This window comes from Apodemus sylvaticus, chromosome 13, assembly GCF_947179515.1.
Source record: "Apodemus sylvaticus chromosome 13, mApoSyl1.1, whole genome shotgun sequence".
NCBI classification, from domain to species: Eukaryota; Metazoa; Chordata; class Mammalia; order Rodentia; family Muridae; genus Apodemus; species Apodemus sylvaticus.
The window spans coordinates 19,432,495-19,457,786 of NC_067484.1; the positions used below are offsets into that span (position 1 = coordinate 19,432,495).

The following is a 25,292-nucleotide window of genomic DNA, read 5'->3' on the forward strand; positions in this document are numbered from 1 at the left end:
TTAGGGTGGGTCTTTCCATCTCAATTAAGCCAATTTGTGTCTAGAGAGTTATTTACATGGTGATTCTTAGGCGCATCAAGTTGACAGTAAGGATGGACTGACACAATTGTCCTCCGTGGGCGGCCTCATGCAGAACTCCTTGGACTCCTCAAACAAAATGCCATAAAATGGGTAACTTATAAAAAAATAAACATTTGTTGCTCACGGTTCTGGACTCTGGAAGTTCAAGATGCTAGCAGACACAGTGTCTGGCAAGCACTTGTATTTTCATAGATGGTGCCTTCCAGCTGTGTCTTTACACAGTGAAGGGGCCAGCTAGCTCTGGGGGCGGGAGGGTGTCTCTGTTCTAAAGACATTAATTCCTTTATGAGAGCTAATCACCTCCCAAAGGTCCTACTTCCTAATCCAACCCCACTGGGGGTTGGGATTTGAACGTACAGGCATTCAGGCCACAGCCTCTTTCATTGCTGGCCTGGAGTCCTGGCTTCTGTGGCTCTGCCCTGTCTTTTCCTGGCTTTTAAAAGGAGACTTTGAAATCTCCATCTGTCATTCACTCTGAAGGGCGTGTCCTATGCAAACCAGTAAAGCATTTAGACTTGAGATGTGGTTACTGTTATCTCAGTTTCCCTTCCCACAGTCCTCTGCCCTGTATTTTCTAAGTCTCCCTTTTCTTCCCCCTGACCCCACGGTGTGCATGCTCCAGCCCTCAGATCTACCCCTTCTCCTGCCGGGATCCTTTGGGCTCCTTGCCTGAGAGGCACGAGGCACCCAGTTCCTAGGCATTTGTGGAGCACCTGTCTTGTGTCCCAGGTGCAGCAGGTGGGCTGCAGGTGAGCCACACACCTGTGGACTGCCCTGGTCCCAGCTGTGCAGAGCTGCCCTGGTCCCAGCTGTGCAGGGCTACCCTGGGCTGCCCAGCCTCTGCCAAGCACCTGCATCTCTTGTGCCCAGTCCCCTACTGTCAAGCACTGCTCCTGGCCAAGCCTCAAGAGGTGGTAATTGTCAGCATCAATTTCCAGACTCCTAAGACACACATTTCCCGCTTTCTGATAGTAATTTGTGCCTTATAATTGATGTGTTTATTTAATATGGTGGGATTTATTTTGTTTATTTCCCCACTCACTGAAAATGTTATATAGCTTGTGATGAATCTTTCAGTTGGTGGCATTTTAACCCTGGGGAAATATGATAAATGCATAGAATAATCAGGGACATCTGGAAATTATTTTTTAATGGGACAGAATGACTCTAATGGGAAAAAATGCGGGTAGATGACTAAAGGGCGGGTTGGGGGGAGGCTTGGAGATGTCACGGTTGTTCAGATATCACTGGCTCTTGGCTTGTCAAAGACTCCAGATTCCCCCGAGTTTCACTGTTGGTTTTGGAGACTGAACAGGGCAGCTGTTTACAAAGACGACATGGCACAGGGCTGAGTTCTGCTGTTCCCAGCTTCTGTGCTTCAGTGTGGACGGTGAGGGCCCAGAACTCCTAGGGAACAGAGGTGACTGCAGGCAGAACTTGCTTTGGTCTATGGCCCTCTGCTGCTGAGTCTGGTTGTGAGCATCTGCATTCCCTTTCACAGCTAGAGGTGCAGGAGAGTGAACCTCTCTCATGGAGCAGGAGGGTCTGAGGGGACAGTAGGGCTGCTCCTGGCAGCCAGAGAGGCTCCAGCAGGGCAGAGGCAGAAGACGCTGTGTCTGTCCAGCCCTTGTAAAACCCAGGGCTCATCGGGGCTCCTTACTCCTCTCTGTCTCGGTCAATTTTAAGCCAGTTCAAGTTTAGTCGACCCCAGCCCCTGTGCCCTGCCCCCACCATTTCCTCCTGTAACCAGGCAGACGCCCAGACATTTGCTAAGCACCCACACCATTCAGGATTTAGGGAGACCGGGAAGTATGAAGCTTTAGTGCCAGCATTTGTGTTTCACAGGTAGGAGGGGAAGGGCTCTTCATCCCATCTGAGGGAAGGCCTTGTGGGAAAGGCCGGAAGGCTGTGCTCTGTGGATGGTGTTGACCTCTTCCTGCTAGCTGCACTCTCCCCAGGGGAGCCATGTACCCCAGAATAAATACACCACGTGGAAAGCGTCAGAAGGGCAAAACCACGGCTGACCATGGACACTTGTATGAGAGCATTCTGATACTGAATACACGTTAAAAGAGCATTTTAGGCATGCTCTTACATATATTTAAAGTGAGTTTTACCTGCTATAGGTGCGGAAAGTTAAAACTACCTGTGTGGGTCTCACATAATTTTATGGCAGAGTTGGCTTTAGTCTCATCGATATCCTTTAAAAACACACACACACACACACACACAATCTCCATTTCTTTCCCGTGTGGTCCCACCTGACTTTTGCTCCTGTGCAGGGTTTTCTTTCCTTTTCATGCCTTTGTGTCCCCTCTCCCCTCCCCACCCTTCCCCACCCCTCTCCCACCCCTGTCTTGCTGAATTGCTCCTCTTCTTTTGTTGTGTATGATGACAGGATGGGGACTTGGAAAGGGGAGACTGGTGTCTTCTGCCTTCTCAGGCTCCAGTTTTGGGAACTGTGACACTCTTCACAAGGCTGAGAGGGACCTGACTTACCCAAATCCTCCTGGGAATTGAAGTTTCACATAAATAGACTCTGACTTGGACTCAGGCAGACATTATTTTTATTTTCGTTTTGCTTTCCAAATATGTCCATTACAAAAGTCGAGGAGGTGTGTGCCATTTACAAACCTCAGTATGAGATGACTTTAGCCACGAAGTTGCTACTCTCTGCCCTACGACCCTCCAGAGTCAGACACCCCACCGTGCTAGGATTCTATGTTTGGGTTTGGAACTAGGCAGTTTCCCTGAGTCATGGACATTATTATGCAGATTTTAGATGAAGCCATTGGATTGCTATTTGTTGATTTTAAAATTCCTGGCCCTTGCTTATGTTCTTCAGACGATTTTTTTGTCTTAATACAGCTTATTATTTGTGTTATGGTTGGTACACACTGTTTAGTGTTGAGCCAAGTTCTGTGTAATAGTTACACTAACTCACACTACTTTTTATTTCCCTGGTGATGGTCCCCGTCCCTTTAGGGCTGCTTTGTTTCTTACAGTATTTAGACTCTTCCCAAAGTCTCTGTCGATGTGTAAACTGCCTTCAAACACCATTTCCCAGTCTCCTCTCCTCCAGACAACCTTTCAGATTCCCAGAACTGTCTGGAGTCCTGAGCAGCTGTGTGCTTGGGAACACTGCAGCTCTTTAGAGTATGGTCTCCTATTTTGTTGGTTTTCTTTCTCAGGGTTTTTTTTTTCCTTCTCATATAAAAGTATGTTTTCCCTGTTCCCTTTTACCTTTCTTCAAGAAAAAAAACAAAAACAACTGGTCATCATTGGGTTGCCTGATTAAGTCATTATAGGTTTAGAAGCTCTATGCACATATAGAGATATAGATATAGCTTTCCAAATATGGGCTTTAGGATACAGTGGGACCTACATATTTTCTTAAATGTATTTATTTTCATTTTATGTGCATTGGTGTTTTGCCTGAATGTATGTCTGTGGGAGGGTGTCAGATCCCCAGGAACTGGAGTTACAGACAGTTGCAAGCTGTCATGTGGGTGCCAGGAAGAGCAGCTGTGTTCTTAACCACTGAGCTATCTGTCCAGCCCCAGGAAGCTATACATTTCATTGGAGTGTTCTGGTTTTTGTTTTTTTTTTTTTTTTTAAGATTTATTTATTTTATGTATACGAGTGAGTACACTGTAGCTTTCTTTAGATAGCACCAGAAGAGGGCCTTGGATCACATTACAGATGGTTGTAAGCCACCATGTGGTTGTTGGGAATTGAACTCAGAACCTCTGGAAGAGCAGTAGTAGGTGCTCTTAACCGCTGAGCCACCTCTCCAGCCCCTCATTGGGGTGTTCTGAACCACGTGAACCTGTGGGAACAATGGCTTTCTTTGAAGATGCATTCCCCCTCCCCCAACTCCTGTTTCCAGTCCAGTGTACCTGTGCTGAATGCAGAGCAATGCCACATACCTAGTGACACATGAAAGCAGAGGTCTCGACGTGCCACAAACTTTCTCCTGACCCTGCTTGCTTTCTCTATGCCCCTGCTTTCTGCGCCTGGCGTCCCCTCCCGCATGCACTGAGACCTTTCTGGGAGGATGGGTGTAGCACATTCTCTGTTTTCTTGATCCCATACTGTCTTCTGCCTTCCCAAGTAGCTGCTGCCCCCATTCCCGACCCTCCTGTCCTCCATCCCCCCACCCCGCCCCCACTCCTGGCGTGACCCATCCACTGTTTGTTAACTGACCCTTTGGTAGGTGCTGGGTTTCTGATTTCTCAGCTTTGCGCATTCCCCCATCTGCTCTCCAAACTTGTCTCACTCCTGTCCCCCAGGCCTTGTCTTATCTCTTCATTCTCATGTCCGTGGGTTTCTTTCTGCAGCTCCAAGCCGGCTGCCTACCTCACAGGAGGACTCCTCTGAGGCCGGACTGTCCATCAGGGCCTCTTGCAAAGCTTTGTAATCCTGCTCAATTCTAGTCACAAAACACTGGAGCCTTCGTTAAAGAAGGCTGGCATTCAGCTTATACCTGGATTTGTTTGCTTTAAATTCTAATCTTACAATAAATGGATTGGTATTTTATTTTTTTATTAACAATTTTTATTTTAACACCCCCCCCCACCTTCTTTTGAGATGAGATCCCCCTATATAGCCATGGCTGTCTTGGGACTTGATATACAGACCAGGCTGGTGTTGAACTCACAGAGATCCACCTGCCTCCGGAGTGCTGGGATTAAAGGCCTTTGCTAGCAACGCTGGGCCTGATTGATATTTTAAAAGGTCATTTCTGTGTGACCCTTTCCTGCTTAAAACGGTAACACAATTTCTAGCTGCTGATGCTGGAATAGAGCTTCCTCCATAAAGTTCAGGGCTTGTCTAGGTCACCCTAAACTTTATGCACAATTTTCTTTAAGGTCCCTCCTTCCGACCCAGCACCAACACTTTAGAAATTGAATGGGAGGAGTCTAATTCAAGAAGGCCAGGCTGGCTTTAGGGGGTCTTTGCTTCTCTGTACATTAAAGCAAGCACTTCCTCTGCTAACACACAGAGAACCTTTATGGAGCATTAACGACGGTGGCACATGGGGGGTAAAGCTGTAGATCAGCTAGCTGTGTTACAAAGGTCCAGGTTGTCCAGGGGTGGGGACCCTGCTCAGTTAGCAGAGCCCTTTGCAGGTCCTCACCGAGATCTCTGTCTTTTGTCTTTACAGGTGCCCCCTTTCAAAGGTCTCAGCATCCTCACGCTACCTCCTGCCGCCACTTCCACCTGGGCCCCCCACAGCCGCAGCAGCTAGCCCCGGACTTCCCGCTGGCCCACCCCGTGCAGTCACAGCCGGGCCTCAGCGCCCACATGGCCCCGGCCCACCAGCACAGTGGCACGCTGCACCAGTCGCTGACCCCGCTGCCCACCCTGCAGTTCCAGGACGTCACAGGTCCCTCCTTCCTACCTCAGGCCCTGCACCAGCAATACCTGCTGCAGCAGCAGCTCCTGGAAGCTCAGCACCGCAGGCTCGTCTCGCACCCCAGGTCGGCAGGAGCCGGGCAGAGAAGGGGGCAGGATGGGGCAGGACTGGGCGGGGCTTCTTTCAACCAAGATTGGCCTTAGTCACAAAGTGGGTTCTTCAGGGGATGGCTTTTGCCTCTGGTATCTGCATTGGTTTCAGGTCAGACCCTAGCATGGCCCCTCACATCACCCAGATTCAGGGTCAGGGGTTGGGTAAGCAGTGGCCAGTGATGCTTACGGTGGACTTTTGTGGAGTGGGAGATCTCACAAATCCCCTCCTGCTCTCTTGGTGGCCTGGTTCTGGTTTTCCCCATACCATACCAGAATACCAAAGGAAATGACTGGTTCCAGCTCTGGAGGCTAGAGTTGGAGACTGTGGCTGTCTGCCCACGTAACTTGATAAAATAGCCGCAATCAAATCTTCTGGCATAGCAAGTCACTATCTTCCTCTGAGCCTCAACTGTAAAGAAAAAATGGACAAGCACCCCTGGGAGTTTCTCAGCCTTCTGGGTTTCAGGGACTTTTTCACACTGAAAAAATAATGACTACAAAGAATATGAGTCTACCATGTTAGAAAATTTGAAGTATCTATTCATTAAAAATAACGATAGATACGGCATGGTAAATTTTTTAAGTGTTCTTTTTAATTATCAATTCTTTTCACTTTAGTGAAAACAGAATTTTCTCTCACATAATATATCCTGATTAAGGTCTCCCTTCCCTCTACTCCCAGTTCCTCCTCATCTCTCCTCCTATCGGGGATCCACCCCCTTTCTGTAACAGGCTTCTAAGGGTTGATACTAATATGATATAATAAAATATGGTAAAACAACAAAAACAGTTGGAATTAGACAAAACAAACCAACAGCAGGAGAAGAGTCCAAGAGAAGGCACAAGAGTCAGAGTTCCCACTGGTTCCCACTCAGGAATCCCATAAAAGCATTAAATTGGGAGTCATAACATATGCACAGAGGCCCTGGTGCAGATCTGCACAGGCGTCTGTGTGCTGCCTCAGTGTCTCTGAGTTCATGGGAACTTTGCTCCGTTGACTTAGAGGACCTTGTTCTCCCGGTATCCCCCAGGCCCCCCGCCTCTTACACTTCCCTCTTCCAAGGGGTCCCCTGTGCTCGAGGGGAGGGGTTTGATGGACACATTCCACAGAGCTGCGCATTCTAAGGTCTGGTCCCGCCCCACCTGCATAAGGCATCATGCATGCCTCTGTATCAATCCTGATCTGCTGCGGGGGGGGGGGGGGATTGGGGGGGAGGGGGGACACTTCTCGGATGCTGACCGAGCAAAGCACCCATCTGTAAATACCGCAGAATGTTATTAGGAGTCATTTTATTGCTGAGTTGTTTTGTTTTGTTTTTAGAACAGTAGTATTTTAGTTTACTCTGGATCCCAGGGCTATCTAGTCTCAGGTTCCTCGTTCTCACCCAAGCAGGGCTGGCTGTCGGCTCCACTCCATCTCGCAGAGTGGAACTTAAATCAGAGATTGGTTAGTTTCTCTTACAAGCTTTGCGCCGCCATTGCACTAACAGATCTGACAGGCAGGAGAGCACTGTAAATCAGAGGGTTTGTGGCTGGGGTGGCGCTGACATTTCTCTTTTGGTAGTGTGCAGAGTATCTCCCTGTACCAAAGACACTAGAATGTAAGGATGAAGGCTCGACGCAGGCACCAGCTGAACTCATACGTGTTCAGTGAGTTGTGTGGGTGCTGTCTTCAGCAATGGGCCTTGCTGTCAGCTTATAGAGAGCAACCTGTGGTCTTAGAACAGCCTGGGTTGTTTGGGGGATTCACTTTGGCCAACAACTCAATTATATGTAACTCAGTCCTGGTATTGAAAACTTCATTTGGTGACAAGAGATGGCCAACTGGGGGAGGGGGGTGTGTCTGTCTCCTCCATTATTTGGCAATTTCATTTAGATTTCTTTCATATATGTATGTATTTTAAGACACTTTTACTGTATTAAGTTTCCATACTACTCCTCAAATGACCCGCGGGTTAGGTGTTTATTTTCCCTCCTTGTTACTTACTCCCTCTTCACTTGATCCTACAGTTCAGCCCCCTGCCCGCCATCTGTAAGTAACTATTCATCCTTCCTAATGAGATCTATCTGCCCCCACCTCCCCCAGACCCTTACACCATACCTACTCTCTATGTCTCTATGGATTGTAGCGTAGTTATCATTGTCTTAATAGCTAATACCCATGTATAAGCAGATATATACCATGTCTGTCTTTCTGGGTCTGAGATACCTACCCTAGGATGATTTTTCTACTTCTACTCATTTATCTGCAAATTCCATGGTTTCATTATTTTTAACTGCTGAGTAATACTCCATTGTGTAAACAAACCACTTTTTCTTTATTCATTCTTCTGTTGAGGGACATCTATATTGTTTTCAAGTTCTGGCTATGAACATGATTAAAAAAGTATCTTTGTGGAAGGATGGAGCATCCTTTGAAAACATGCCCACATCATATAGATGGGTCTTGAGGTAGATCCATTCCCAGCTTCCTGAGGAACCACCACACTGATTTCCACAGTGGCTGTACAAATTTGCCTTCCCACTGGCAATGGAAGAGTATTCCCCTTACTCCACATCCTTGCTGGCATGAGTTGTCTCTTGTCTTGTTGATCTTAGCTTTTCTGACAGGTGTCAGATGAAATCTCTAAGTAGTTTTGATTTGCATTTCCCTGATGTCTAAAGATGTTGGACATTTTTTTTTAAGTGTTTCTCAGTCATTGGGTTTCCTTTTTTGAAAATCTTCTACTTAGACCCATTTTTAATTGGGTCGTTTGTTTTCTTGATACCTAGTTTGTTGAACTGTTTACCTATTTTGGATATTAGCCTTCAATTGAATGTACAGTTAAAAAGATCAAAACACTTTTTCCATTCTGTAGGCTGCTGTTTTGTCCAAATGATGGTATCCTTTGCTGCATAGAAGCTTTTCAGTTTCCTGAGGTTCCTCTTATTAATGGTTGATCTTAGTGCCTGAGCCATTGGTGTTGTGTTCAGGAAGTCTTTTCTTGTGTCAACAAGTTCAAGTCTGTTCTCTATTGTCTCTTCTGTCAGGTTCAGTGTATCTGGTTTTAGGATGAGGTCCTTAATCCACTTGCAGTTGAGGTTTGGGCAGGGTGATAAATATGGATCTGTGTGCATTCTACATGCAGCCATCCAGTTTGACCAGCACCATTTGTTGACAGTGCTGTCTTTCGTTCTAGTGTGAATTTCTGGCTTCTTTATAAAACAAAACAAAACAAAACAAAACAAAGCAAAACAAAATCAGGTGTCCCTAGGTGTATGGATTTATGACTGGGTCTTCAATTTGATTCCTTTGATCAATGTGCCTATTTTTGTACCAGTATTATACTGTTTTAAATTACCATAGCTCTGTAGTACAACTTGAAATCGGAGATAGTTATACCTCCTGAAGTTCTTTATTATCCAGGATTGTTTCTGCTGTTCTGGGTTTTTGTATTTACATATGAAGCTAAAAATTGTTCTTTCAAGATCTGTGAAGAATTGTGTTGGAATTTTGGATCTATAGATTGCTTTTGGTAGGAGGGTCATTTTTACTATGTTAGTCCTACTGATCCATGAGCATGGGAGATCATTCTATCTTCTGATATCATCTTCAGTTTCTTTCTTCAATGTTCTAAAGAGATTTTGTTGGTTTGCTTAATCACACAAGCTTGGTTAGAGTTACCACGAGATACTTTCTATTATTTGAGGCTACTGTAGAAGGTGTTGTTTCCTTGATTTCTTTCTCAGTCTGACATTTGTGTAGAGGAAGGTTACTGATTTCTTTGAACTGATTTTATATCTAGCTACTTTGCCAAAAGTGTTTATCAACCGTAGGGGCTTCCCGATAGAGTTTTAGGGTCACTTGTATCATATCATCTGAAAATAAAGACACTTGAACTTCTTTTTTTCCTGTTTGTATCCCCTTGATCTCCTTCAGTTGTCTCATTGTTCAAGCCAAGATTTTAAGTACTATATTGAATAGGTATGGAGAGAATGGACAATCTTGTCTTGTGTCCAATTTTAATGGAACTGATTTGAGTTTTTTTTCTCTAATTATGTTGATGTTGGCTGTGGACTGCTGTACACTGCCTTTATTATGTTGAAGTATGCCCTTTGTATCTCTAACCTCTCTTTTATCATGAAGCATACTGGATTTTTCAAAGGCCCTTTGTTTATCTAATGAGATGATCATGTGTTTTTGTTTTTGTTTTTCTTGTCAGTTTGTCTATATGGTGGATTACATTTATTTTTGTATGTTGAACCATCCCTGCATCTCTGGGATGAAGCCTACTTGATTATGGTGGATGATCTTTTTGCTGGATTCTTGGATTCAATTTGCAAGTATTTTATTGAAAAAATTTTGCATTTATGTTCATAAGAGAAATTGGTCTATAATGCTCTTTCTTTGTTGGGTGTTTATGCGGTTTGGTATCAGGATAATTGTGGTCTTGTAAAACAAATTTGGCAGTGTTCCTTCTGCTTCTATTTTATGCAGTAATTTGAGGAGTATTGGTAGTAACTCTTCTTTGAAAGTCTGGTAGAAGTCTGGTGTTAAAACCATCTGGCCCTGATCTGTCTTGGGTTGGTAGAGTTTTAACTATTTATTCTATTTCATTTGGGGTTATAGGTTTAAATTGCTTATTTGGTCTTGACTTAACCTTGATAACTGGTATCTAGTCAGAAAATTATCCACTTCTTTTAGATTTTCAAATTTGGTGGAGTACAGGTTTTTAAAAGTATATCTCTATGATTCTCTGGATTTACTCAGTGTTTATTGCTATGTCCTTCCTTCCTTCCTTCCTTCCTCCCTCCCTCCTTCCTCCTTCCTTCCTCCCTTCCTTTCCTTCCTTCTTCCTTCCTTCCATTTCTCCCTCCCTCCCTCTCTTCTCTCTCTCTCTCTCTCTCTCTCTCTCTCTCTCTCTCTCTCTCTCTCTTTCTTTCTTTCTTTCTTTCCTTTCTAATTTTGTAAATTTGGATATTCTTTCTACCTTTTAGTTAGTTTGGATAAGGGTTTGTCAATCTTAATGATCTTCATAAGGAAACAACTCTTTGTTTCATTGATTCTTTAGGTTCTGTTTTTTGTTTGTTTGTTTGTTTCTACTTTATTGATTTCAGCCCCAGTTTTGATTATTTCTTGCCATCTACTTGTTTTGGGTATGATTTCCTCTTTTTGTTCTAGAGCTTTCTGGTGAGCTGTTAAATTATTGGTGGGATTTCTCTTTGATGCAGGCACACAGTTCTGTGACCTTACTTGCCTCTCAGGACCTCCTGAATCCATCATGTCCCATAAATTTGTGTATGGTGCATATTCATTTCCATCTGGTTCTAGTAAGTCATTAATTTTTTTCTCCCTTTTTTCCTTCTCCTCCTCTTTCTCCTTCTTTTTTTGAGATAGGGTCTTTTGTCTTTGGCTGTTGTGGAATTCCCTTTGTAGACCAGGCTGGCCTTGAACTCACAGAGATCCACCTGCCTCTATGTCCTGAGTGTTGGGATTAAAGGACTGTGTCCTTATGTCCACTTAATTTTTTTCTTTTTTCCTTTCTTTCTTTCTTTCTTTCTTTCTTTCTTTCTTTCTTTCTTTCTTTCTTTCTTTCTTTCTTTCTTTCTTTCTTTCTTTCTTTCTTTCTTTCTTTCTTTTCTTTCTTTCTTTCTTTTTTTTTTTTTTTGTTGTTGTTGTTGTTTTTTGGATTTGGTTTTTTTAAGACAGGGTTTCTCTGTATAGCCCTGGCTGTCCTGGAACTCACTCTGTAGACCAGGTTGGCCTCCAACTCAGAAATCCGCCTGCCTCTGCCTCCCAGAGTGCTGGGATTACAGGCGTGCACCACCACCTGCCCTGCTCAGCTTAATTTTTTTAATGTCTGTCTTGACCCATTTTTCCTTTCAAGAGTGAGTTGTTCAGTTTTTATGAGCTTTTGAGTTTTCTGTTGTTTTTGTTGTTGATATCCAGATTTAATCTGTGGTGGTCAGATAAGATTTAGGGTGTTATTTGAATTTTCTTGTATCTGCTGAAACTTGCTTTGTGTCCAATATGTTGTATGTCTTAGAGACAGTTCCATGAGGTGCAGAGAAGGCATATCTTTTGTGTTTGGGTGAAATGTTTTGTAATAGTTTGCTAGGTCCATTGGTTTATAATGTCTGTTGGTTCCAGCGTTTCTGCTTACTTTTTGTCTGTTTGACCTGTTTATTGGTATTAAAAATCTCCCAATATTGGTACATGAGGGTCAGTATGTGACTTAGGCTGTAATAGTGTTTCTGTTATGAACTTGGATGCCCCTTTGTTTGGAGTACAGATGTTAAGAATTGGAATGTCCTTTTGGTGAAGCTTTTCTTTCATAAGTATGTAGTATCCTTTTCTATCTCTCCTGGTTAGTTTTGGTTTGAAGTCTATTTTGTCAGACATTAAAATAGGTATACTAGCTTGCTTCTCATTTCGAGGTGAGGTCTATTCTTGATGTTTAAGTGTGTTTCTTGGATGCAGCAGAAGGATGGATCCTGTTTACACCTATTCTGTCAGTCTGTGTTTTTACTTGGAACTGAAACCATTGATGGTGAAATATATCAATAACACTTAATGATTCCTGCTATTTTGTTGTGGTGGTGGTATATACATGGGGGCAGTGTGTGTGTGTGTGTGTGTGTGTGTGTGTGTGTATTTTCTCTCTTTGATTTTTTTGGTCTGGTGTTATTCATTCCTTGTGTTTTCTTGAATGTAGTTAACTTCTTTAGGTTGGAGTTTACCTTCTAGCTCCTTCTTCTTCTTCTTTTTTTTTTCTAGCTCCTTCTATAGAGCTGGATTTGTAGACAGATATTGCTTAAATTTAGTTTTATCAGTAATGTCTTATTTTCTCCATTTATGGTGAATGAAAGTTTTGCTGGGTATAAAAATCTGGGCTGGCATCTGTGGTCTCTTAGAGCCTGTAGGACATCCAAAGAGGCCCTTTTAGATTTTAAAGTCCCCATGGAGAAGTCAGGTGTAATTCTAATAGGTCTGCATTTATATGTTACTTGGTCTTTTTTCCCTTTGTAGTTTTAAATGTTCTTTCTTTGTGCTTTATGTTTAGTGTTTTGATTGTCATGTGTCAAAGAACATTTCTTATCTGGTCCAGTCTATTTGGTATTCTGTAAGCTTCTTGTCCCTTGATAGGCCCCTCCTTAGTTAGGTTAGGGACATTTTCTTCTACGATTTTGTTGAAATTATTTTCTGTGCCTTTGACCTGGGTTTCTTTTTCCTATTATTTCTTCTCATTCTATTCCCCCAAAATATTGGTATTTTTAATACCAATAAACAGGTCAAACAGACAAAAAGTAAGCAGAAACGCTGGAACCAACACCCATTATAAACCAATGGACCTAGCAAATTTTTACAAAACATTTCACCCAAACACAAAAGAATATACCTTCTTCTCTGCACCTCATGGAACTGTCTCTAAGACATACCACGTATTGGACACAAAGCAAGTTTCAGCAGATACAAGAAAATTCAAATAATACCCTACATCTTATCTGACCACCACAGATTAAATCTGGATATCAATGACAACAAATCTGTTATTCTTAGATTTGATCTTTTCATAGTGTCCTAGATTTTCTGGTTGTTTTGTGCCAGGATTTTTTTTTTTATTTAGCATTTTCTGTGACTGAGGTACCCATTTCTTCTATTGTGTCTTCAATGCCTGAGTTTCTGTCTTTGTCTCTTAATATTCTGTTGCTGAGACTTGCCTCTGAGGTTCCTGTTTAATTTTCTAAGTTTTTCACTTTCAGATTCCCCTCAGTTTGGGTTTTCTTTATTGATTCTATTTCTACTTCTAGGTCTTGAATGGTTTTTTCTTTCCTTCTACTGTTTGTTTGTGTTTTCATAGATTTCCTTAAAGGATTCATTCATCTCCTCTTCGAGGAGTTCTGCCATATTCATACAGGCGATTTTAAAGGTCTTTTCCTTGTTCTCTGGCTGTGCTACATTTCTTAGGGTCTTTTATGGCAGGCTTGTGAGCTCCAGTGGAGAGACACTGTCCTGTTGTTACTGATTGGGTTTTTATGTTGGGTCTGGGAAGATTGTAATTCTAGGGCTGATACCTGGTCTTGTCTTTGGTGAATGGGTGTTTTGTTCCTTGGTTTCTGTTTCCTCTCTAGTTCTTAGGTGAGTGTGTTGCCAGGTAGGAGAGTCTTCTTGGATCTTGATAGTAATGGTCACTGGGGGGTTCCGGGTAAAATGTGTTTCTAGGTATAGTGAGCTGACCCTTAGGAATGGATGGAGCGGTGCTCAGGGGGTCTACAGGAGGGAGGAAAGCAGGGTGTTCTACCAGGATCTGGTTAATTCCCCTGGGAATGAGACCACAGCAGATGGACTGCTACAGAGCTGGGGGTGAGACTGGGGGATTGAGGATGGAGAGAGGATGGACAGGTGAAGCTCTTCAGTTAGCTTCTCTGTTTCCCTGGCTGCAGTGGCCTGTGGGTTCTCAGGGCTATAAAATAGTCATATGAAAAAGGATTCTGTACCAATTTAGTGAGAACCACTCAAAATATATTTGCAAGTCTCTGTGGCACATAGCTTAACGGACCTTCTCTATGTCCTCATGTCTGCTTCTGTACTAGATCTTGAAGAGTCCTATGTCACAAAGTTTCTGGAAAGTTCTACTCTTTGCCTTCATGACAGTAAAGGGTGAAAAGGGAAATAGTTTTTTCCTTTCAAGCACCTGAAAAGAGCTTCAGGGACTCCTAAGCGTACTTGGGAGAACTCAGCAATGCTGGACTCAGTGATAGATGGATCCCTGACCAGAGGTCAGGTGGGGTGGCTGGGACAGGCTGATGAGAAGCCAAGGAAAAAGGCTGCCATGACGTAGTGTGTTCAGGGAGGCCTTCCTGGAGGAGGCTAACTCTGACCTGGGCCTTGAAAACTAAGAAGAGTGTGATGGAGAGAGGAGCCTGGCGGTGGTGGATGAACAAATTCAGGGAAGCAGTTTCTGGGACATTGCTTGGTGTTTGGGAAGTCCAAATTTTATGAAGGATTGCAGAGTGGGGCATCCGCGGTAGCTGGACTGGGTATCACTCGGAAGCTCCTGGGAGCAGCTGGCTCAGGCTGCTCTTGACACACAGGCCGTCCTTGCTTTCTGTGCAGGCGGAGTCAGGATCGAGTGTCTGTCCACCCCCACCGCCTTCACCCCAGCTTTGACTTTGGCCACCAACTGCAGACACCTCAGCCCCGGTATCTGGCTGAGGGCACTGACTGGTGAGTCTCCAGATGCTGGGGAGCACGGGAGGGGGGAAGGGAGGGAGGAAAAGGGGAGGGTACGGGGGAGAGGGGAGGGTAGGAGGGAGGTAAAGAGGGGGCAGATCTTACCAGATCCGTGTAGTTTCTGGTTTGCATTACTTTGGAATGATGCAGGTTCGTCCTCCGTGCACTCAGCTTTGGCGTCTACTTCATCCCCCCACAGGGTCTGGATACAGGAATTTGCTCAGTGGAACTGGGCACTATTCTGTGCCAAGACTGGAGCTCAGTGTTTATGGTCCTGCCAGAAGGAAGGGAGACAGCATGTGAAGTGTTTCCTAAGTTCAGTAGTGCTATAAACCAGTGGACTCTAGAGGACAGCTTGGGAGAAGAATTCAGAGATGCTAGGGTGGTCAGGGAAGGCTTCCTGGAGAAGGTGGAGGGAAGATCCACAGAGAAATGACAGAGCATGTAAGAAAGGCATTACAGAGAGCGTGACTTGGACTGAGGTCTGAGGTAAGCTTAGGACTGTGGATAGAAGCAAAGGAGGAAGTAGAGGATGCTGTGCCTTAGAGGCAGGTGCCCTAGGGAGCCTCTCCATGGCCTATACTTTCAGGACTCTGCAGCCCATCCAGGGACTTCAGATAGTTGGGGTTGGGGGAGAATATTCCTCAGGGAAAAGGAGGGACAACTTTTTAAAAGCTGCATCATCTTCCACACCTTGGATCAGGAAAGCTGGTTCGGTCAGGGTGGCACTAGAGGCTCCTTCCACGAGAGCTGAGAATCATACACAGCATGGTTCTTGCTGGCTGACTGCATTCTGTGCTCCTGGACGCCAGAGAGAGCGTGGTCGTGAGCATTCTCTGCCGTCTCCCGTCTTCTGAGCATTCTCGGGTGCTCTCTGTTCAACTGAACAATCTCTTCAAAGATAAATCACACTACTGCCAAATTTGGCCCGGCTTTTTCCTAATTAGCAGATTCAAATTAGGAAGATTTAATTGCAGTCTGGATTAAATCCTGTCCCTCAGCAGTCAAGTGAAATCAATTTGATTTAATTCGGCACACACCGATCACTCAGAGCCCTTGTATACAGCTGGGTGATGGGAACACAAATACAGGGTCCCACAACATATATGGGATAGAGGGCTGACAGAGGGGTCAGGAGCCATGTGGTGCATCAGCCCTGTCTGTGGCTTTCCTTTTCATCCAGGCCTGGCCTGCTCTCTTGTTCCAAACTTTCTGCATCCCCAGGGGTCCCATTCTCTGCTGCCCTGAGGAACATGAGGAATGAGGGTCTGGGAGGTTGGCCCACATTTTGCAGTCCTGTTCGTACCCTCCCAGGGGTCATTCTGCTTGTCTCGCCCCACTGGGCAATAGGTTCTTCTCTCTTGTAAAGAGCTCTGCTTCAGCAAGAGTGGGCCCAGGGGCAAGAAGGGTTTGGGTGGTTTGTTTGTTTGTTTATTTATATTTCTATCTGCCTGTCTATCTGCCTGTCTGTCTATCTATCTATCTATCTATCTATCTATCTATCTATCTATCTATCATCTATCTACCTACCTACCTATCATCTATCTATCTATCTATCTATCTATCTATCTATCTATGTATCTATCTGTCAATCTATGGATATCTATCTATCTATGCATCTATGTATCTATCTATCATCTATCAATCAATCAATCAATCAATCATATCATATCTATCATCTATCTACCTCCCTACCTATCATCTATCTATCATCTATTAATCATGCCTATCATCTATATCTATCTATGTATCTATGTATCTATATATCTATGTATCTATGTATCTATATATCTATGTATCTATGTATCTATATATCTATGTATCTATGTATCTATCTATGTATCTATATCTATGTATCTATGTATCTATCTATGTATCTATGTATCTATCATCTATTAATCATGCCTATCATCTATATCTATGTATCTATCTATGTATCTATCAATGTTTCTATATATCTATGTATATATCTATATATCTATGTATCTATCATCTATCAATCAATCATATCTATCATATCTATCAATTATCTATCTATCTATCTATCTGTCTATCTATTATCTGTCTGTCTGTCTACTCATGCTAACTGGATCCCCTTCTTCCTCTATGGAGCATGCTTACCTGAAGGAGATGGCCTGGTAATTAGGCAATAGCTGTAGGAGAGGCTCCTCTTACCCTCTGCAGGAGCTCCTGGGAGGGAAGGGTCTGTCTGCAATAGCTACCACCCATCCCGTTCTTTTCTTTATACCATCAGAAGCCATTGGATTCTGTTCTGGGTCATTGTAAGGCTTTGGCTTCAGGCCTGGCTCAACCCTAAGTTTAAAGCTATCCTGATCTTACTTTGGGATATCATACCTTCCCTAATCAGTTCTCCAAGCAGGAGTCCTGGCCTAAGGGTGAACAGGAGCATCAGGCTTGGGAGATAAGTAAGTCTCAGATAGCCCCTTCCCTGCCCACGCCTAAAACCTGGCCCTGAATTGAGCCACAGACCTTGTTGTCATGGTCTACGATTCAGTTCAGTGCCAACTCTGACTCCCAGGATGAACTGTGCCCAACTCCCCCTAAGGACAGTTTTGCAGGCACATGGGCCCTCCAGATAAAGTGTCATGGATTGTGGGGGCCTCCTGCTGTTCTTTCTCGGAGGCAGCCCTGTTTCGATCAAGTCCCAAGGGCTTCAGAGTCTAGAATCACCCAAGAAAGACGCTGGCACTTTGAGAGACAGGTTGCTGGGAAGAACACGAGACACTGCATAGCAACAAGACCAGGTCATCGGAAATGAACTTGAGCTTGATGTTCGTACACAAAGGAGACGGGTCATGTGTGTGCAGGAGGGGCACAGGAAATCTCTAAAACACATCTCTCACTTAGTCTGTGAACCCCCAAACTTGGCTGTCACGGGACAGTGGGAGAAAGGGATGTGATGGCTTCCTCAGGAAACTGTCTTCGGGAGCAAGTCTGATACAGAATTATCCAGGCTCTGGCTTTGTAGATGCATCCACGGGGACTGGCCTCCCCAACACTACATTTCATTTGAATGATTGTGGTTTTCTGTCGATGTGTGTAAAGAGAAGTTTCCTTGATGGGGGCGAAGACTACACGTATCTGTGGGGAGAAGGAATGATGCTTATAGACTGTTTCTAGGGGTTATGCTGTTTAGTAAATTCATACGACAAAACCCTTGTTCTGGCACACAGCACTCGCGGATGCACTTGAGGCTTTGCAAGTTTGTTAAGTCTCCTTGCAGTAGATCTCAAGCATCCCCAAATCAGCAAGTACTCTAGATCTGCCTTAATAGAGCTTACAGGCCAGCTTTAAAAGATCATTCTGGAGTCTTCTGAATGCCCTCAGTGGTCAACTAGAAGTCTCATTCTCAAACACAGAATTCAAATGTTTCTCAGTCTGACTTTTGGGAACCACTCACTATTTCCACAGGTGCTTTTTGCTCACCCTGTGCGATGTCATGATACACCAGCAGTTCTCCGCCTTCCTAATGTGGGAACCTCATGCTGTGGTAACCCCCATAAAATTATTTTGTTGCTGCTTCATAATTGTAATTCTGCTACTGTTATGAGCTGTAATGTAAATGTGTGTGTTTTCCAATGGTCTCAGGTGACCCCTGTGAAAGGGTCATTTGACCCCCAAAAGGGTCTGGACCCACAAATTGAGAACCACTGCTCTACACACACAGAACTTGCTATTCAGCAAACACTCAAGGGGGTGTGCAGAGTTCTCATCTGATGCTGCTTTCTGCTCTTCAGAACACTGCACCAGGAATGTCAGAGACCTCAGCTCCCCTGCAGTGAGACTCCTGAAGTAAGCCAGCGAGTTCAGAGGTACACCTGCCTCTGCTAAAGGACCAGTGTGTATCTCTGGCTCAGTTGCACCTTCTCAGGCAAGGCAGTGAGTTGAAGGGTCACCTGGCTCGCAGCTCTGTATGGTTCATGTAGCATCTGAGAGCAGATATTGTATATATTCTCAGTAGCTTACAGTAAAGGACAAAGGCTCTCTGCTACCTAAAACCATGGCTGGAAGCAAAAATGGCTTTAATCTCTGTCTCTCTCTGTGTCTCTTTCTGTCTGTCTCTCTGTCTCTCTCTGTCTGTCTTTCTGTATGTGTATACAAATAATCTCACTAAGAAACTAGTCTGCTCCTCCTGTAGAGTTCCCCTTATCTATATTTTGCTGTTACATCCTGATGACGTCACTTGACATAGTTCTCAAAAGTGGAACTGTGGCAGGTCATACCTACAGTCCTAACATTTTGGAGGATGATGAGGCAGGAGGATTGTGAGTTCTCTTCCATCCTGGGCTACAGAGTAAGACCCCGTCTTAAGAAACCCTAAAAGTCCCCAGTTCTCTCTCCCTCTCTTTCCCCCTTTGTCCCTCTCTGCCCCCCTCTATCCTTCTCCCTCCCCATATCTCTTCCTCCCTAATTTCTTAGCAGACACCACTGTGTCTTTCTACCTGAAAGTACACTGTGTAGTTGTCTGTCCTTCTATTATGTTGCCATCAATTGATGATCTCTGTCTGGGTCTTTTATTTCTTTGGAAGATGTAAAATGATGGCAAGTAATTTAATAATTCCGTTTTCATATGTTTGCTGAGAAACTTCACTCTGGAAAAGTCATCAATTATTTGGCTGTTCTGAAGTTCAGCTGCTGGCTTGGTTGTCCTTCTTGTCTCTAGTTTTCCGGGTCAGGAGCTGGTCCCCTGATGTGTCTTCCGGGTCAGGAGCTGGTCCCCTGACGTCCCTCACAGAGGATGATTTTACTCAGCATCATCTCAGCCCACACTTAATTAAATGTATTTCTGGGCTTCCATATCTTTTTGTAGTAACAGTTACTGGCATGCGCATTACCCAGCACTGCTGGGGAGCCTCTTCTGCCATGACGCTGATGCACATTAGTAGTGTTCCTGCTTCTGGTTCTGACAGAATCTTCTGGTTTCTCTGTGTGCCTTTCCTCCACTGACCAGTAATAATCTGCATGTCTCACTGGCCGCCAGTTCCCCTCTGCTCCTTTGCCGGAATCTAAGTTTTTACCTGGCATCATTTTTCTTCCGTTTGCCACTCTGCCTTTGTCTTTTCACATATGGCTGGCCTCAGCTCAGCCTTTGCTCATCTGAAAAGACTTTATTTCATCTTCATTTTGAAAAGCCTTTGTTGCAGAGTTCAGACTTAGTGCTTGGCAGGTCCACCCCTCCTTACTGCTAGCTCCTTCTCTCTTGACTGCTTCATTTCAATGAGAATCCATGATGATGTGTACCTATCTGAGGGCCCTCTTGCTTTAATCTTGGGTTTATTTTAAACTTCTATCTTTATCAATTTGTAAAATTTTGATTATTATGTACTTGGAGATAGATTCCCTTGTGTTGCTTTGCTGAGGCTTTTGGATCACTTTGGGCCAGTGGGCTTATAGATTCCATCACATTTGGCAATGTTTTAGTGATGGTCCTGTTTAAATGAAGTGAGTTTTCTTTCCCAAGCTTTTAGGAATGTGCCTGGGTGGGCTAGGAGAGCTAGAATGAGCAGCAGAGGAGTCCTTCTGCTGTGGTTTTACTGAATGACGAAAGCTTGTCCACTGTCTGTCCTCAGTGGAAGCCGTTGCCCGGATGCCTTTGTGCTGTGTCTGTCTGGTCTGGGCGACTCCAGGTGCCTCAGACTGACAAGTCTTAGATGTGGGTTCGTGGATTCAGGAAGAACATGGAGACGGCTCGTTGCAGACAAGCAGCTGCTTAAAAGAGTTATTAGTGCCATTTTCTCCTGTCAACCCTACAGGGTGGTGCTTCCTCCACCTTGTAGTAGCTCATGAAGCTCTGTCCCCACAGGGATCTCAGTGTGGACGCCAGCCTGAGTCCCGCCCAGTTCCAGGTGCGGCCCATCCCTCAGCACTATCAGCATTACCTAGCAACTCCTCGGATGCACCACTTCCCCAGAAACTCGTCGTCCACACAGATGGTGAGTGACAGTCCTGAGGGGACAGGAACTTCCTGCATACCTCATGCCAGTGGTGAGCTGAGGCCGTGCTTCTCCCAGTCTCCAGAGCCCTCTGAGTCCTGGCTCCTAGGCCCCCAGGAGCTGCTGCCCACTCTCAGCCCCAGCCCGAGGGGAGTGAAACGGAGTGCCTGGCCCAAAAGCCATCACTGCTGAAGGAGGTCAGGAAGGAGAGGCAGCATAGCAGGCTTCAGTCTTCAGGGAAATGCTCAGTGCAGAAAGCCTCTGTCCTGGGGCCGGGAAGACAGCTCAGTCAGAAAACCATTGCTGTACAGGCATGAGTCGGATCCCAGCACACGTACAAAGCCAGGCGTGGTGGCGTATAAGACCAGAGCTGGAGAAGCGGAGGCATGCAGATCCCTGGGACTCCCTGGCTAGCCAGCCTTGCCTTATCAGTGAGCCCTGGGGCTGCTGAGAGTCCCAGTCTCACAGAACAAGGAGGGCAGCTCCTAAACAATACTGGAAGTTGACCTTACACACACACACACACACACACACACACACACACATACACACGGCACGCGCGTGCGCTCCTGTCTTCCTGAGTAAGACTTTTTTGTGAGATTGAATGGAGACACCAGTCTATGTGTATCTTACTGGGCTGGTGCGAAGGTCTCAGTGCAGGCCACCCCCTTCCCAGTCACAGCCCTCTGGGGCTATAGCACCCTGAATGTGCTAGAAGGTCAGGTTGGGTTTGGGTTTGCAAATGACACATAACAAAAGCTGCAGAAGATCCACGGAAAATCTTATTTCCAGACAACTCCATGTTGCTTTCTCCCCCCACCCCCACCCCGAGAATTCTGCCTTCTCAGCCTTTGTTTCTGTCATTTAGCCACACAGTTTCTTAATCTCTCTGTCTGTATCATAAGAGTCTTGACTGTCAGCTCTGAGACTCCGTGGTTCTCATTTGGCCATGCCTTGGGGAAGGAACTCTTACTGGAAGGTTTCTACAAGCAGGCACGGTTATGAGCACCGTCCATAACTAATCATACTTCCTTCTGCCAGCAACCCTGGACAATCAGGCGTTTTATCTGCACCTTGGCAAACCGAAGCCCAGAGAGGTTAAGTGACTGGTCCCAGTGATGCAGAGTGTGGCTCAATGGAAGCCTGTCTGACCCCTAGCCAGGCTTACAGAGGGCTGAATGAGGCAGGGGTGGGCAAGTTTGGGACTAGTATATGTGTATTAGGTAGAGTTCTATTTGTGATGAGACACCACTCACGGCAACTCTTATAAGGCAAACATTTTATTGGGACTGGCTTACAGGTTCAGAGGCTTACTCCATGATTGTCACCATGGGAAATGTGGCAGAATGCAGGCAGACATGGGGCTGCTGGAGAAGGAGCCGAGAGTTCTACATCTTGATCAGCAGAAGACTGTGAGCAGTAGCTTGGGCACAGAGACCTCAAAGCCTGCTCCCAGGGACACCCTTCCTCCAACAAAGCCACACCTACTCCCATGAGGCCACACCTCCTAATGGTGCCACTCAGTATGGGTCAAGCATTCAAACAGTCTATGGGAGTTGTTCGTACTCAAACCACTACAGTCTGCCTTTTAAAGACTATAATATTTTGTTCACTGTGGGCTTGTAAAAATTCTTTTTTACTTAGAGACACTGCTTTACAATACTATTTACGAAGTTGCCTATTTATTTATTGTCCTTGGCACTGGTGACCCTGAGCCATCCTGTTGCTCTCAGAGACAGTGGAGGAGGCTGCTGCCACCCAGCTGCCAGGGTCTGAGTCTTGGCTCTGTCACTCGCTCGCACGCCATGAGCTGATTATTTAATCTACTTGGGCCGTATGCACCCCATCAGTAAAATGGGGGTTGTGATATTCCTGCAGGTGAGGCGGGGGAGGTGCTCAGAACAGTGCCACTGTGTAGTTGGTGTTCAGCAGGGTCAGTGTCGCCGTGTCAGTGGCTAACCCTTCTGGAATGCACAACACACACATATGCACAAGCTTGGCTCTGCATGAATAAGGTAGAACGGGAGAGAGAGCAGGAGGGACTGCCCTGATGATTGCGGCAGGTCACGGGCGAGCAAGCGAGCGTGCTGGGTTGTGGCAGGAGGAGTTGCCCATTGCCATCACTCTATCGAATCTGTTCTCTCCCTCTCAGGTTGTCCATGAAATTCGAAACTACCCTTATCCCCAGCTTCATTTCCTCGCCCTCCAGGGATTAAATCCCAGCCGGCACACCTCTGCTGTTCGGGAGAGCTATGAGGTATGTTGCCCTGTGGGGCACTGACTAGGTGACCACTCTGTCTGCTCGTCTTTGCTGGTGGGTAGATGTGGATTGCGGGGAGCCCTCGCGTTGAAAGTAAGAGAGCAAAAGGGCACAAAGAGAACTGGCTGCGGTTCCAACTAGACAAGTCTCCCTGCTGGCAGTGAGTGCGCAGGCTTCCTGCACATATCTCCCTGTTTGCTCATCACGTGTGTTTATTTATGTTTGTAAGCACTGAGCGCACGTGTTTGTGTTTCCCTTTTTACAGGAGCTGCTGCAGCTCGAGGACAGGCTGGGAAACGTGACCCGGGGAGCTGTACAGAACACCATTGAGAGGTTCACCTTCCCCCACAAGTATAAGAAGGTGAGGCCACACCGACAAACTCTACAGTCGGGGTGAGAAGGGAGTTGTCGGTCGGGGTCGGTCGTCTGCTTGAACCAGCCTGGCTGTCTGAGGGGACACAATCCAAAGCCCAGGTGTCTTTGTTCTGGTTAGATGCTCTACAGCTGGGCATGCGCCTCAGGATTTTTCTCATTGGCCCACGTTGGATGCTTGACAGGACTGGAACCAAAGTTGAATGTGCCGACGCTGGCTGGAGTGCTCTCGCATGTGTTTGTGCATGTATAGGTGAAGAGATACATCACTGTATCAGTCCTGCGGGCAAAGGGACTCCTGCACACAAGGCTAATGTCCACCTGAGAAAATAATTCACAGCCCGATTACATAAGGACAAATGGACAAAGAAGGCCTGTGAACTGTGTGGGACGGGGCTCTTCTGGGGACATTTGAAAGTTACAGACCTAGGGGCTATACCTACTGATCTTTAAGGGAGAATCTGTCTGGAGAGCCATTACCTGTAAATCCAAGCTTTTAAAACATTATTCAGTTAAAACAAGTGAAAACTTGGAAGACACCAAAATGTTCTCTAGAGGGTGACTAGGTAAACACTCGTAGTTGATTGTTATTTTACAATAAAGAGAAATAAGCTGCAAACAATGTTGAGGAAGCTAAGTATGCACTAAACAGTGAGAGAAGACAGGCCCAAGGCTGTAGACCGCATACTTTGAACTATATGATGTTCTGGAAAACTACAGAAAAGGTTAAAAAGAAAAACAAAAACAAAAGACCAGTGATGGCGATCGTGGAGAGAAGGAAGAGGTAGAGTGCCAGGAAGTTCTCAGTGCAGAAAATGATCTTGTGTGGCATCGTGGTGAAAACAGATGATATTGGGCATTTACCAAAAACATGCAGAGGGATCTCCTGTTTGGTAGCTTGCCCTTCGCTGTGACAAAATTCCAGAGAAAAACAAGTTTAATGAGGAAAAGTCATTTGGGTTCTGTCTTAGCCAGGGTTTGTATTTCTGTACAAAAACATCATGACTAAGAAGCAAGTTGGGGAGGAAAGGGTTTATTTATCTCACACTTCCGTACTGCTGTTCATCACCAAAGGAAGTCAGGACCGGAACTCACACAGGCAGGAACTTGGAGGCGGGAGCTGATGCAGAGGCCGTGGAGGATGCTGCTTCCTGGCTTGCTCCCCCTGGCTTGCTCAGCTTGCTTTCTTATAGAGCCCAAGACTACCAGCCCAGGGATGGCACCACCCACAACGAACTGGGCCCTCCCCCTTGATCACTAATTATGAAAATGTCTTGCAGCTGGATCTCATGCAGGCATTTCCTTAAGGGAGGCTCCTCTCTGTGATAACTCCAGCTTGTGTCAAGTTGATACATAAAACCAGCCAGTACAGATTCAAAGTTTCAGAAGTTTGTCCATAGTTCTTTGTTTCTGTTCTTTGTTTCTTAGGCCTGTGTCCTATTTATGTCCTGGTAGTTGGGAAGCAGAGAGTCCAGAGATGCTACGAAAGGAACATACCCTTCCGGGGACATCCCCAGTGATCTACTTCCTTAAACTAGGTCCCACATTCTGGTTCCTTCCACCTAATAATGCCATCAGATTAGGAGTGTATCTGTGGATTAATCAGTCAATAAGTCCAACACCCTGAGGGGCCAGTCGCTTTCTAAAGCCAGGACTGTGCATTACTACTACTTTGTAAGCATTTGTAACATTTCAGATCCAGCGGGGTGGCAGTGGCACATGCCGTGACTCCCAGCACTCAGGAAGCAGAGGCAGGCAGATGTCTGTGACTTGGAGATGAGTCTTGTCAACAGAGTGAGTTCCAGGGCTGCTCAGAGAAACCTTGCTGCCAGTTATTTAAATTATGGAAGCTGCGTTCCTACACTTCCTACACACTTGAATATCTACCCCTTCCTCAAAT

At 45.4% G+C, this 25,292-nt stretch overlaps 1 protein-coding gene across 1 annotated transcript in view; it reads left to right on the top strand.

Annotated features, from left to right (window-relative positions):
• Ark2c (arkadia (RNF111) C-terminal like ring finger ubiquitin ligase 2C) overlaps positions 1-25,292 on the top strand; it is a 104,885-nt gene that overhangs the window by 76,611 nt on the left and 2,982 nt on the right. The window contains exons 2-6 of the mRNA XM_052155824.1: positions 5,249-5,564; positions 14,690-14,800; positions 20,631-20,760; positions 22,913-23,017; positions 23,286-23,381. Coding sequence (XP_052011784.1) covers positions 5,249-5,564; positions 14,690-14,800; positions 20,631-20,760; positions 22,913-23,017; positions 23,286-23,381 — 758 coding nt within the window. The remainder of the gene's footprint in view (positions 1-5,248; positions 5,565-14,689; positions 14,801-20,630; positions 20,761-22,912; positions 23,018-23,285; positions 23,382-25,292) is intronic.